The following is a 12,724-nucleotide window of genomic DNA, read 5'->3' as shown; positions in this document are numbered from 1 at the left end:
AAAACAATTTGAAATGTGAATTCGTCGGACCACAGAACACTTTTCCACTTTGCATCAGTCCATCTAAGATGAGCTCGGGCCCAGAGAAGCCGGCGGCCTTTCTGGGTGTTGTTGATAAATGGCTTTTGCTTTGCATAGTAGAGTTTCAAGTTGGACTTACGGCTGTAGCGCCGAACTGTCTTTACTAACATTGGTTTTCTGAAGTGTTCCTGAGCCCATTTGGTGATATCTTTTACACATTGATGTCGGTTTTTGATGAGTGCCGCCTGAGGGATCGCAGGTAACAGGCATTCAATGTTGGTTTTCGGCCTTGCCGCTTGCATGGAGTGATTTCTCCAGATTCTCTGAACCGTTTGATGGTATTATGGACCATAGATGATGAAATCCCTAAATTCCTTGCAATTGAACGTTGAGGAACATTGTCCTTAAACTGTTCGACTATTTTCTCACATTTTTCTCACATTTTCTCTATTTTGTTCACAAAGAGGTGAACCTCGCCCCATCTTTGCTTGTTAATGACTGAGCAATTCAGGGAAGCTCCTTTTATACCCAATCATGGCACCCACCTGTTCACAATTAGCCTGTTCACCCATGGGATTTTCCAAACAGGAGGATTCCTCAAATTTCTGTCTTTTTTGCCACCTGTCCCAGCTTTTTTGGAAAGTGTTGCTGTCATAAAATTCTAAGTTAATGATTATTTGTTAAAAACAAAGTTTATCAGTTTGAACATTAAATAATTTGTCTTTGTAGTGTCCATCCATCCATTTTCTGAACCGCTTCTCCTCACTAGGGTCGCGGGCGTGCTGGAGCCTGTCCCAGCTATCATCTTGCGGGAGGCGGGGTACACCCTGAACTGGTTACCAGCCAATCGCAGTAGTGTATTCAATTAAATATAGGTTGAACTTCATTGGAATTGGGGTTGTATAACCAACCATCCCCCAAGCGGAGAACAATAAAGGACTGGCTGACGACTTGAACACCATTCTACTGCAGTTTTGAAAAGGATACTTTCACACCCCACACCCACCCAGCTGCACCACCGACTACCATCACACCTCTGACGCCCCCTTCTGCCTTTACCATCAATGAACAGGATGTGAGACATATCTTCAAACAACAAAAGATGAACAAAGTGGAGGGCCCACACCTTGTGCCCCCATCCTGCCTCAAAATCTGCATGGACAAGCTCGCTCCGATCTTCACACACATCTTCAAAAGTTCTCTGTAACTGTGTGTATCATCCTGTTCAGAATCAGAATCATCTTTATTTTCCAAGTATGTCCAAAAACACACAAGGAATTTTACTCCGGAAGTTGGCGCCGCTCTAGTATGACAACAGACAGTCAATTTACAGAACACTTTAGAGACAGAAAGACATTGACAAAAAAAAAAAAAACAGTCACTGAGCAGTAAAGGGTTGCTAGTTATCTGGTAATGACGGTACATTTTATTTTTTAAATTTATTTTTGCAATTGTGCAAAAAGATGCAGAGTACTAAAGCACTAAGAGCAGTTCGAATGACTAATATTGAAATAGTCCGGTGCAATGACCATTGTGCAAAGGACGGCGAGACTTCAAGGAGTGTATGCGGTTTAAAGTGACGAGTAGTGCGATCATCTGGGACAATGTTGGTTGTGCAAATGTTACAGATACTCCTCAATCAGTGTGCAAATGGAGCAGATGCTACTCTGGCATGAGTGGCCAGTATATGCAAATAGTGCAGCATGGCGAGACAACTACAGTGAGTGCACGAGTAATACATAATTGGCCCCACAGAAATGTCACAACAAACTCAAGTCAAAAAATTGCCATGTTGTAATGAAATTGTAGGTTAGGTGTTTAAGAAGTTGATCGCAAGAGGGAAGAAGCTGTTGGAATGTCTGCTAGTTCTAGTTTGCATTGATCGGTAGCGCCTACCTGAGGGAAGGAGCTGGAAGAGACCGGGGTGCGGAGGGTCAGAGAGGATTTTGCACGCTCTTGTCTTCGTTCTAGCAGCGTGCAAGTCCTCAAGGGTAGGTAGGGCGGTACCGACAATCCTTTCAGCAGTTTTGATTGTCCATTGCAGTCGGAGTTTGTCCTTTTTTGTAGCAGCACCAGACCAGACTGTGATGGAAGAACACAGGACTGATTCGATGACCGCTGTGTAGAACTGTCTCAGCAGCTCCGGTGGCAGGCCGTGCTTTCTCAGAAGCCGCAGGAAGTACATCCTCTGCTGGGCCTTTTTGAGGACGGAGTTGATGTTGGTCGCCCACTTCAGGTCCTGAGAGACTGTAATTCCCAGGAACTTGAAGGTTTCGACGGTTGACACAAGGCAGCTGGACAACGTGAGGGGCAGCTGTGGCGAAGGATGCCTCCTGAAGTCCACGATCATCTCTACAATCTTGAGTGTGTTCAGTTCCAGGTTGTGTCGGCCGCACAACAGCTCCGCTTCCTGTCGATATGCAGACTCGTTACCGTCCTTGATGAGGCCGATGACAGTGGTGTCATCTGCAAACTTCAGGAGTTTGACAGTCGGGTGCCCTGAGGTGCAGTCGTTAGTGTAGAGAGAGAAGAGCAGAGAGAGAGAGAGAGAGAGAGAGAGAGAGAGAGAGCGCTTGACCATCATCCCAGTCATCATTGTTATTAATGATACATAACACGTATTTATTTCGTGACGTGGTTGTTCTGTTTACGGCAGCAAATTAATACCGCAATTACAATTTTTCTTCACTTTTAACAGTATCTGATGACTGTGCCACGGTTTTGTTTTTGTTAGCAAAGCCTTTTTGAATAGTTATATACGTGACTACCTAGACACATGGAAAACAATGCTGGTATCCCTCTGTTAATGAAAGGAAATCCACAGTGGTCACAGAAAAAAAATGTTAACTCCGTGACACGGAATGCCCGATGGAGTTGGAAGCCCGGAAGCATTACCGCGCCATCGAGGACGTGTTCACAAAGCCATGTCTCCATGAAGCACAGGCCCGCGGAACGTCCAGAGTCTTTACTGGTCTTGGTGAGAAGATGAAGCTCGTCCATTTTGTTGGGTAAGGAGCGTAGATTTGTGAGGTGAATCGACGGGAGAGGCATTCAGAATATTTTCTTAAGAAGCTTGACCCGGATTCCGGTGCGTTTCCCCTGCCGTTGCCTCTATGCTATGTACACCACGCCCCCCGCTCTGATAAGTACAAAGATTACCCCAAGAGAACATGACTCATCCAGGAGGCCACAAAGGAACTCTGTACAACTTCTAAAGAACTGCCGGCCTCACTTACCTCAGTTAAGGTCAGTGTTCATGACACAGCAATAAAGGCGAGACTGGGCAAAAATGGCCTGCATGGCCAAGTTCCAAGACGAAAACCACTGTTAAGCAAAAATAACATTAAGGCTCGTCTCAATTTTGTTAAAAGACATCTTGATGATCCCCAAGACTTTTGGGAAAATACTCTGTGGCCTGACGAGATAAAAGTTGAACTTTTTGGAACATGTCAATCGCCTTAAATCTGATGTAAAAATAACACCGCATTTCAGAAAGAAGAACAACATCATACCGACACTCAAACATGGTGGTGGTAGTGTGATGGTCTTGGGCTGCTTTCTCCTTCAGGACCTGGACAACTTGCTGTGATTGATGGAACCAGGAATTCTGCTCTTTAACAGAATATCCTGAAGGTGAATGTTCGGCCATCAGTTGGTGACTTCAAGCTGAAGCGCACTTGGGTTCTGCAGCAGGATAACAATCCAAAACACAACAGCAAGTCAACTTCTGAATGGCTTAAATAAACAAAATGAAGGTTTTGGAGTGGCCTAGTCAATGTCCAGACTTGAATCCGATTTAAATGCAGTGGTATGACCTTAAAAAGGCCGTTCATTTCTCAAAAAAACCCAATTTTTGCTTGGGTTATATTTGTCTGGTATTTACGTTTGTTTAATGATCTCAAAGCTATAATCCACAATTTTTTAAGCCCCCTACTGCTGGAATTCAGCTTTACAACAAAGCGGCGGATGAATATACACCAACGTAGTGTATAATAAAGAAGTGCTGGGTCGTGACCACCCACACTGCTGCTATCAGCCAACTGCTTGTCGAAAAGAGGAAGATGTTCATTTGAGGCAATTTTTATGATTGTTTTCGTTTACTATTTTTTATAACTATTTTATAACTAATAACTATTTTATGCTACAGAAACGCAAAATAATATTTTTAGTGAGCGTTTTGAAATTATGGTCTGCCCATTGCTCGGCAAAATCCCTCATTTCCGTGCCGTCATTTTCGATGCACCACCAACTGGGCCAGCACGGGATATGAATTGGGCACTCATGGGGGGGGGGGGGGGAATTAAAGAATTATGAGAGGAGCTGATGGGCGTACTCAGCATTTTGTCAACTCAACAATTTTGGGTGAAAATATTTTTTATAAAGTTGTGGATTACAGTTTCAAACAAAATGGGGAAACTATGCTAAAATATAAGAATTTGAGAAGGGGGGCCAATACTTTTTCATGGCACTGTAAACGTTCTGCATGTCAGTACTTCACATGGAGCCTGGGGTGGGCGATATAAATCGCCGTCAACATAATCATGAACGTTACTTAAACGATGTGCAATTTTACGTTATCGAGTATTCATACTCTCTCTAAAATAAAACAACCGAACGGGTGCATGGACAGCATATGAGGAGGAAAGAAAGGATGAAGTGCATGAAAGTCCTAATTCGCCAAATCAGTGGACATGATTTAATCACGTGACTCAGTAGCAAGTAAAATAAACTCTTGCTCTCAAACTAGCAGGCCGAGCAACGTTTTCAGGAGTTTAGCAGCTTAACAAGTGGGTGAATTGAAACAATGGCCTTGAATGGAACGCATGCATAGTGTTTTGTTGGCCAACAGGAAAATGACACAGGCCGCCGATATATATGCTGGCTTCTCAAACGAGGCCAGTTTAAAAGCGAAACTAAGAGAATGGACGACACTGTTACGATCGTATATTCACTGTGGTATATTTATTCTTTTTTGATAACATTTACAAAGAAAACTGTGCACTCTCATAGTCATCCCGACTGCTGGTGAGGCTAATGGAGGAGCTAGCTTGCATAGCCCTACTCCTGCCGCAGCTGTTTGTAAGTAAAAAATTTAATTTCACTATCCCGTCGCCGATCACCCATTGCTTTACTTGGTTGAGCCGTGTACTGTATTGCCAATATCAGCTGCTGAACTTGTCACCGGGAATTAAAAAAAGAGAGATTCCGCAGCCATGACGTCACATATCGTTTCAAAATTAAGTGTCTGCATGTGCCCGCGAGTGGAAAGATTGATCTTTTTTCCATTTCACTCTTCATAAGAAACACTTAAGCATGTGGAAAGGTTTTAAAACTTTATGAAGCTAGTAAATCTAATTTCCCTCACAGGATGAATAAAGTGTCCATCCAGCCATCAATACACGATTTACGCTAAAGAAAAGATGAGAAAATCTGCAAAACACACTCAGAAAACCCTCGCTTAGTCATTTAGCAAACACGTACAATATGACAAAAACATGGAAATGTGGGGAAGACAAAGAACATTTCTTTCTGCAGTGTTCTAGCCAAGTGTATAGTGTCGTGACAGACAAAAACCTATTTGGTTTAGGTTTACATTTTGATGTCATCTTAATTTGTTTAACATTTGTTTACATTTCTTTCCACAAAAGCTTAACTAAAATACTATTGTGCAAACCTGATTTGGCATATCCTCCTGTATACACACAAGTTATATTAATTGTTAAATATTGCCAAACAATATTCTTGTGCAATGCCCTGAATAAATATCCTGGGAAGCAGGTAGATTTACATGTTTTTAATCGAATCTCGTCAAATTATTATCGTAAAATTAAAAAAATATATCTATTTATATTTGACCATATCGCCCAACCCTAATGGACCCTTTACAAGACCAGACTTAATGTAGCCTTTACTCGACTAGACGTCTTGGAAGTTAAAGGCTCAAGATTCTTTTTCTGTCTCATTATTTGACCTGTTCCCCTTTTCAAGGAAGCTCTCAGAACAAATTTGTTTTTTACTCATGCAAGCTTGACTATGTCGCGTGGACACATTGTCAAACACAAAGTAGATTGCCCCATTTGGGATAAAAAGAATGCATTTGTACAAATGACCTCCCTCTTCTTTTTTCATAGTTAAACTTGTTTTATTTTTTATGACTAAATAAAAAATGTTTGGGGTTTCTTTTTCCTCAGTGTCTATAGTTCCGAAAATGGAAGCTGCCATGGGTTTTAGGACACCTCCAGTAAATCCATGTGGTCAACCAAACTTGAACCGAAAGACCACTTTTTCCAAACCTTTGCGGTTCAAGAGCGATGACAACACACGGGATGGCCACATTCCACAAGGACCAGGAAGGTTGGTATTCTGCAACTTACTTAATTTAAAATGGAACTCAAAAGAGCTCAGACCTTCAACCAAGGTGCAAAAATATTTCACTATAGCATTAAAGGTATTAATGTCACAAGATGGCAGAGAATGTCGCTTTGTGATCAATGGCACATATTCTGTAATATTGTATGTCAAAAAGAGAAACAACATTTCCGAATACAAATTTTTATTCAGATTTGCAGCAACACTTAAAGCGACACTGTACAAGCGACATTAACGTATGGCTTTAGCTATAGTACCGTATTTTCCGCATCATAAGGCGCACCAGATTGTAAGGCCCTGTCTCAATTACGGGGTCTATTTCTGTACTTAAGCCATACATAAGGCGCACCGTATTATTCGGCACATGCTAAAACAAGGTAACGGAAGCAAAACAGTGAGTTTGGTTGAACTTTATTCTCCTACGTATTTAAAAATACACTCACATTATTTTGTTGATCAATCTTTGTCACAAATCTATCGAAGTCCTCATCTTCTGTATCTGAATTGAACAGCTGGGCAATTTTGCCATCAAACATGCCGGGTTCCCTCTCGCCATTGTCGGAGTCTGTCTTGTTGCCGGGTGGCTGTTCAGCAATGATGCCGGCATACGTGAAAGCTTGGACAACAGTCAAAGCAGATACCTTAGCCCAGACATCCACAATCCATTCACATATGGATGGACGACTCTAAATCAGTCTGGCATGCATTACAATCGCTGACCAATTACAAGCGATCATCCCAAGCTGAGAACAATAGTACACTAGCCAACGACTTGAACAATTTCTACTGCAGATTTGAAAAGGACACTTTCACACCCGACACCCACCCAGCCGCACCACCGACCACACACACCGAGGACTTCTGCATGAACCATCCACGAACAGGATGTGAGATGCATCTCCAAACAACAAAAGATTAACAAAGCGGCAGGCCCAGACCATGTGTCCCCATCCTGCCTCAAAGTCTGCACGGACCAGCTCGCTCCAGTCTTCACACAGATCTTCAATAGATTTCTGGAACTGGGCGAACTACCATCCTGTTTCAAACGCTCCACCATCATTCCAGTCCCCAAGAAACCTACAATCTTGGGTCTAAATGACTACAGGCCTATCACCTTGACATCTGTGGTCATGAAGTCCTTTGAACGTCTTGTGCTGGACCACCTCAAGAGCGTCACAGGTCCCATGCTGGACCCCCTGCAATTTTCCTTGCCATCAACTTCTTAAACAGCTAGCCTACAATTCCATTGCAACATTCTGCCAATTTTTTGTCTTGAGTTTGTTGTCACATTTCTGTCAGGCCAATTATACATTACTCGTGCACTCACTTTGGTAGTCTCGCCACACTGCACTATTTGCATATCTGTTGTTGACCAATACTGGCCACTCATGCCACAGTAGCAACTGCACCACTTGCACACTGATTGAGGAGTATCTCGGCACCCTTCGCACAATGGTCATTGCACCTGACTATTGCTATATTAGTCATTCAAACTGTTCTAAGTACTAGAGGACTCTGCATCTTTTTGCACAATTCATTTATCTGGCAAAAGCACCTAAAAGTAGAAAAATACATCTATTATGATGTATTGCATTTTTCTGGACATTTTTCTGGCGAAATTTTAGATCAAATGGGTGCATCTATATTGGCCGCTCATCACGCGTGTCAATTTGGGGGTTTCCTCATTGACCGCGCTCATTTGCAGCAAAAAAAGAGGAAAAAAAAATAACTTCCATACTGTATAGCAACATTTTGAACACTTTTGGACAAAAATAACTCTTGGCATGCACACAGAAGCATTGTCTGCATTGAAAATGATTTTATGCAGATCTCTGGGCAAGGATATCCAAACAGTGCTGTACACACAAGGAATAGTAGCAGGTCCTATTTTCCTGGCAATTGTTGACAATCATTCATTCATTCATTTTCCTCCGCTTATCCGAGGTCGGGTCGCGGGGTCAGCAGCCTCAGCAGGGAAGCCCAGACTTCCCTCTCCCCAGCCTCTTCCTCCAGCTCTTCCGAGGGGATCCCGAGGCGTTCCCAGGCCAGCCGAGACACACAGTCTCTCTAACGTGTCCTGGGTCGTCCACGGGGTCTCCTCCCGGTGGGATGTGCCCAGAACACCTCACCAGGGAAGCGTCCGGGAGGCATCCTAATCAGATTCCTGAGCCACCTCATCTGGCTCCTCTCAATGCGGAGGAGCAGCGGCTCTACTCTGAGCCCCTCCCGGATGACAGAGCTTCTCACCCGATCTCTAAGGGAGAGCCCGAAATTCATTTCGGCCACTTGTGTTCTTTCGGTCACGACCCACAGCTCGTGACCATAGGTGAGGGTAGGAACGTAGATCGACTGGTAAAATTAGAGCTTCGCCTTTCGGCTTAGCTCCTTCTTCACCACAATGGACCGATACAAAGTCCGCACCGATCCGCCTGTTGATCTCCCGTTCCATTCTTCCCTCACTCGTGAACAAGACCCCAAGAACTCTTCCACTTGGGGCAGGATCTCATCCCCGACCCAGAGAGGGCACTTCACCCTTTTCCGACTGAGGACCATGGGCTTAGATTTGGAGGTGCTGATTCTCACCCCAGACGCTTCACACTCCAGTGAGAGTTGCAGATCACGGCTGGATGAAGCCAAGAAAACCACATCATCTGCAAAAAGCAGAGATGCAATACTGACGCCACCAAACCGGACCCCCTCTACGCCTCGTCTGCGGCTAGAAATTCTTTTCAGAAAAGTTATGAACAGAATCGGTGACAAAGGACAGCCTTGGCGGAGTCCAACCCTCACCGGAAACGTGTCCGACTTACTGCCAGGAAAGCGGACCAAACTCTTGACACTGGTCGTACAGGGACCGAACAGCCCGTATCAGGGGGTTCTGGACCCCATACTCCCGAAGCACCCCCCACAAAACTCTTCGAGGGACACGGTCGAACGCCTTGTAGACTGGTTGGGCAAACTCCCATGCACCCCTGAGGACCCTGCCGAGGGTGTAGAAGTGGTACACTGTTTCATGGCCAGGACGAAAACCACACTGCTCCTTCTGAATCTGAGGTTCGACTTCCCGACGGACCCTCCTCTCCAGCACCCCTGAATAGACCTTACCAGGAAGGCTGAGGAGTGTGATCCCCCTGTAGTTGGAACACACCCTCCGGTCCCCCTTTTTAAAAAGGGGGACCACCACCCCAGTCTGCCAATCCAGAGGCACTGTCCCTCATGTCCACGCGATGTTGCAGAGGTGTCAACCAGGAGAGCCCCACAACATCCAGAGCCTTTAGGCACTCCGGGTGAATCTCATCCACCCCCGGGGCCTTGCCACAGAGGAGCTTTTTAACCACCACGGTGACCTCAACCGTAGAGATAGGAGAGCCCACCTCAAAGACCCCAGCCTCTGCTTCCTCATGGGAAGGCGTGTCGGTGGAATTGAGGTCGTCTTCAAAGTATTCTCCCCACCGACTCACAACATCCTGAGTCAAGGTCAGCAGCGCCCCATCCCCACTATACACAGTGTTGATGGTGCACTGCTTCTCCTTCCTGAGACACCGGATGGTGGACCAGAATTTCGTCGAAGCCGTTCGGAAATCGTTCTCCATGCCCTCACCGAAGTCCTCCCATGTCCGAGTTTTTGCCTCAGCAACCACCAAAGCTGCATTCCGCTTGGCCAGCCAGTACTCATCTGCTGCCTCAGGAGTCCCACAGGCCAATAAGTGCCCGATAGGACTCCTTCTTCAGCATCCCTCACCGCTGGTGTCCACCAACGGGTTCGGTGATTGCCGCCACGACAGTTGGTGACATACTTTCCGCAGTATGTTGCATACACATTTTTCATGCCCCATTTTGTGCGTATGGGGTGTTCAAATGTAATGGCCTTATTTGACATTTTTAGTTGAATGTTAGTTTTTATTTAATGGCTGAAAGTGTTTTAGAAAATTAACGGAGGACAGAGTTCTATGATTGCACTTAACAGTGATGTTCTTGATAAAAATGCACAGTAATATTTTCTTTCCACATAGTAATCTGAAAATATGGAAAATGTGTGGTTAAAAACACCACTGTGCCTCAAGTATGGTCCTTGTTCTTTTTTTGTGGGCACTTGACAATGATGCATTACTGCCACCAACTGATATTGTGCTTCCACTGCATGGAAACCAATGTGAATTGACGTTTTGTTAGAAATCCCACGTGTTCCTGGCAGGACACGCCCAGCTCCAATATTAAAGGTTGCTGGACACGCATCGCTGCTCTATGATTAGCTGCTGTATCCTGGTAGAATATGTCCTACTGCTTCCAGATGGGAAAAGAAGTATGTGACTTAAGAAGAAGAATCACCTTTTATTGTCATGAGCATGCATGCATGCATGTACACAAAATGTGTTCCCTGCATTTAACCCATCACAGTGAACACATACACATGTTAGTGCAACACACTGGAGCAGGGGGCAGCTGAAGCGCCCTGGGAGCATTTCGGGGTGTCAGTGTCTTGCTCAAGGACACCACAGCCGTGAGTCCGGGGGATTTGGCGGATGGTCCAGTTGGGGTCTTGAACCTAGGTCCCCTACGGTGGCAGGCGATGATCTTAGCCATTGGGCCACGGCTGCATGTGGCAGTGTTAATGAATCCCATTAACTAACCTATTTTAATCCTAAACCTAACCCATCCTTAACCGCCTTAGTTCAAAACCTACCCATAACAAACTAACAAATGTAAAAATGTGATGCATATCTGCTATGGTCATCTCGTAACATCTGCGTAGCCTGCCCTTCCCGCTGTGAAGGAGCCAATCATGTTGCATCGGGGTGTGTCTTGCCAGGAACTCATGTGGGGTTCTTAATAACGTTGAATTGACAGATGTTGTGAATGTGCTGCTGCCATCTAGCAGTGGGGATGTGAACTGCACTCATCTCAAAATTTGCTTGTTTCTCAAGACAAAAAAAAAATTGGTCAAGTGATGACACATTTCTCAAAAGACTCGTAAGACATGTCACTTGTGTTTTAGGCACCACTGTAGTAGTATAGTATGCCGTAGAAGATACAATTTACTAACAAAACTGTTGGGGTGCACTAATGGTGAGCACTTAATTTAATGAAGACATGAACCTGTTGTTACAAATGTATGCAATAACCAGACTGGTCAAATGTTATCTTGCAGGCCAAGTCTTCGTGGCAACTGTGTCATCCGGGGCACTCTCGATCAGTCTGTGTCCTCAGAGGAAGGGGAACCCGCTACTTCCTTTGTCCCTCCAACACTGTCACTTCCATCCCTGCTGTGCCTATCATCTTTTCAGGATGTGGATGAGAGTGGAGGAGAGAAGGAAGTGTGGGTGTCTGTTTTCAGATATCTAAACAGAGCTGAGCTGCTCAACTGCATGACTGTCTGCAAGGCCTGGTATAAGTGGTATGTCCGAAATGATTGTTTTATTCTGAAGTTTTATCTGTATTCAAGAATCAAAATTCTGTAAATGGCATTTATTATTCTGTGCAGGAGCTTTGATAAGCATCTATGGAGCCATCTGGATATGAGTCGATTCAATCAACTTAGTAACCAGGCGTTGGCAGGTATCATAAAACATCAGCCCACTTCTTTGGACCTCTCATGGACACCCCTGGCCAAAAGGCAGCTCATCTGTCTTCTAACCAGGCTTCCAGGTATGAACGCATATATCTGTACATCCATTATTCTCAGTTCATACAGGTCTGGGTCACAGTGGACGCAGTCTGAGGCCCAGACCTTCCTGTCTTTGGCCAACTCCCCCGAGTCCACTGGCAAGACACCAAGACGTTCCGAGACCACCGGTGAGACATACTCCCTCTAGTGTGTCCTATGCCTGCCCAAAGGTCTCCTCCCAGTTGGACATGCCCAGAAAACCTCTTCAAGTGGTGACCAAATAAAAATGCCTGGACTGCCTGAGCTATCTTGCCTGATGTCATTACAGTCAGTGAGCCACAGCCAGCTCATGACAGTGTGAGGGTAGAAATGTAGCTTATCTAGTCAATCCAGAGTTTCACCTCGGCTCAGCTCTATTCACCACATTCTGAGCCTGGCTGCGTCACACTTAGTTGTGAACCACCCCAACAGACGGTCACAGCTCAGTGAATCGATGAGAACTACATAATCCACAAATAGCAGATATTAGATCTTCAATTCAATGCAGCCCTATGGGGGGCACAACCCAGTACAAACTGTAGGCCGGTCCCAAGCACGGATAAATGCAGAGGGTTGCGTCAGGAAAAGCATCCGGCTTAAAACCTTGCCAAACAAATATGAGCATTCATCCAAAGAATTCCATACCGGATCGGTCGTGGCCCGGGTTAACAACGTCCGCCACTGGCGCCA

At 45.0% G+C, this 12,724-nt stretch overlaps 1 protein-coding gene across 7 annotated transcripts in view; it reads left to right on the top strand.

The window, feature by feature from the left end:
* Positions 1 to 12,724, top strand: part of kdm2aa (lysine (K)-specific demethylase 2Aa) — a 163,698-nt gene that overhangs the window by 130,224 nt on the left and 20,750 nt on the right. For 6 of the 7 annotated variants that reach the window (XR_009768688.1, XR_009768689.1, XM_061678383.1 and 3 more), the window contains 4 exons: positions 5,032 to 5,100; positions 6,213 to 6,375; positions 11,540 to 11,785; positions 11,873 to 12,036. Coding sequence is in view for 5 of the 7 variants with exons in the window: in XM_061678383.1 (XP_061534367.1) it covers positions 5,032 to 5,100; positions 6,213 to 6,375; positions 11,540 to 11,785; positions 11,873 to 12,036 (642 nt within the window). In the remaining 2 variants the exon portion in view is untranslated. The remainder of the gene's footprint in view (positions 1 to 5,031; positions 5,101 to 6,212; positions 6,376 to 11,539; positions 11,786 to 11,872; positions 12,037 to 12,724) is intronic. The other variant, XM_061678380.1, reaches the window with a different exon arrangement.

This window comes from Phycodurus eques, chromosome 6 (genome assembly GCF_024500275.1).
Source record: "Phycodurus eques isolate BA_2022a chromosome 6, UOR_Pequ_1.1, whole genome shotgun sequence".
NCBI classification, from domain to species: Eukaryota; Metazoa; Chordata; class Actinopteri; order Syngnathiformes; family Syngnathidae; genus Phycodurus; species Phycodurus eques.
The sequence above is the reverse complement of the archived record's forward strand: the minus strand, read 5'-3'. Positions and strand labels throughout refer to the sequence as shown.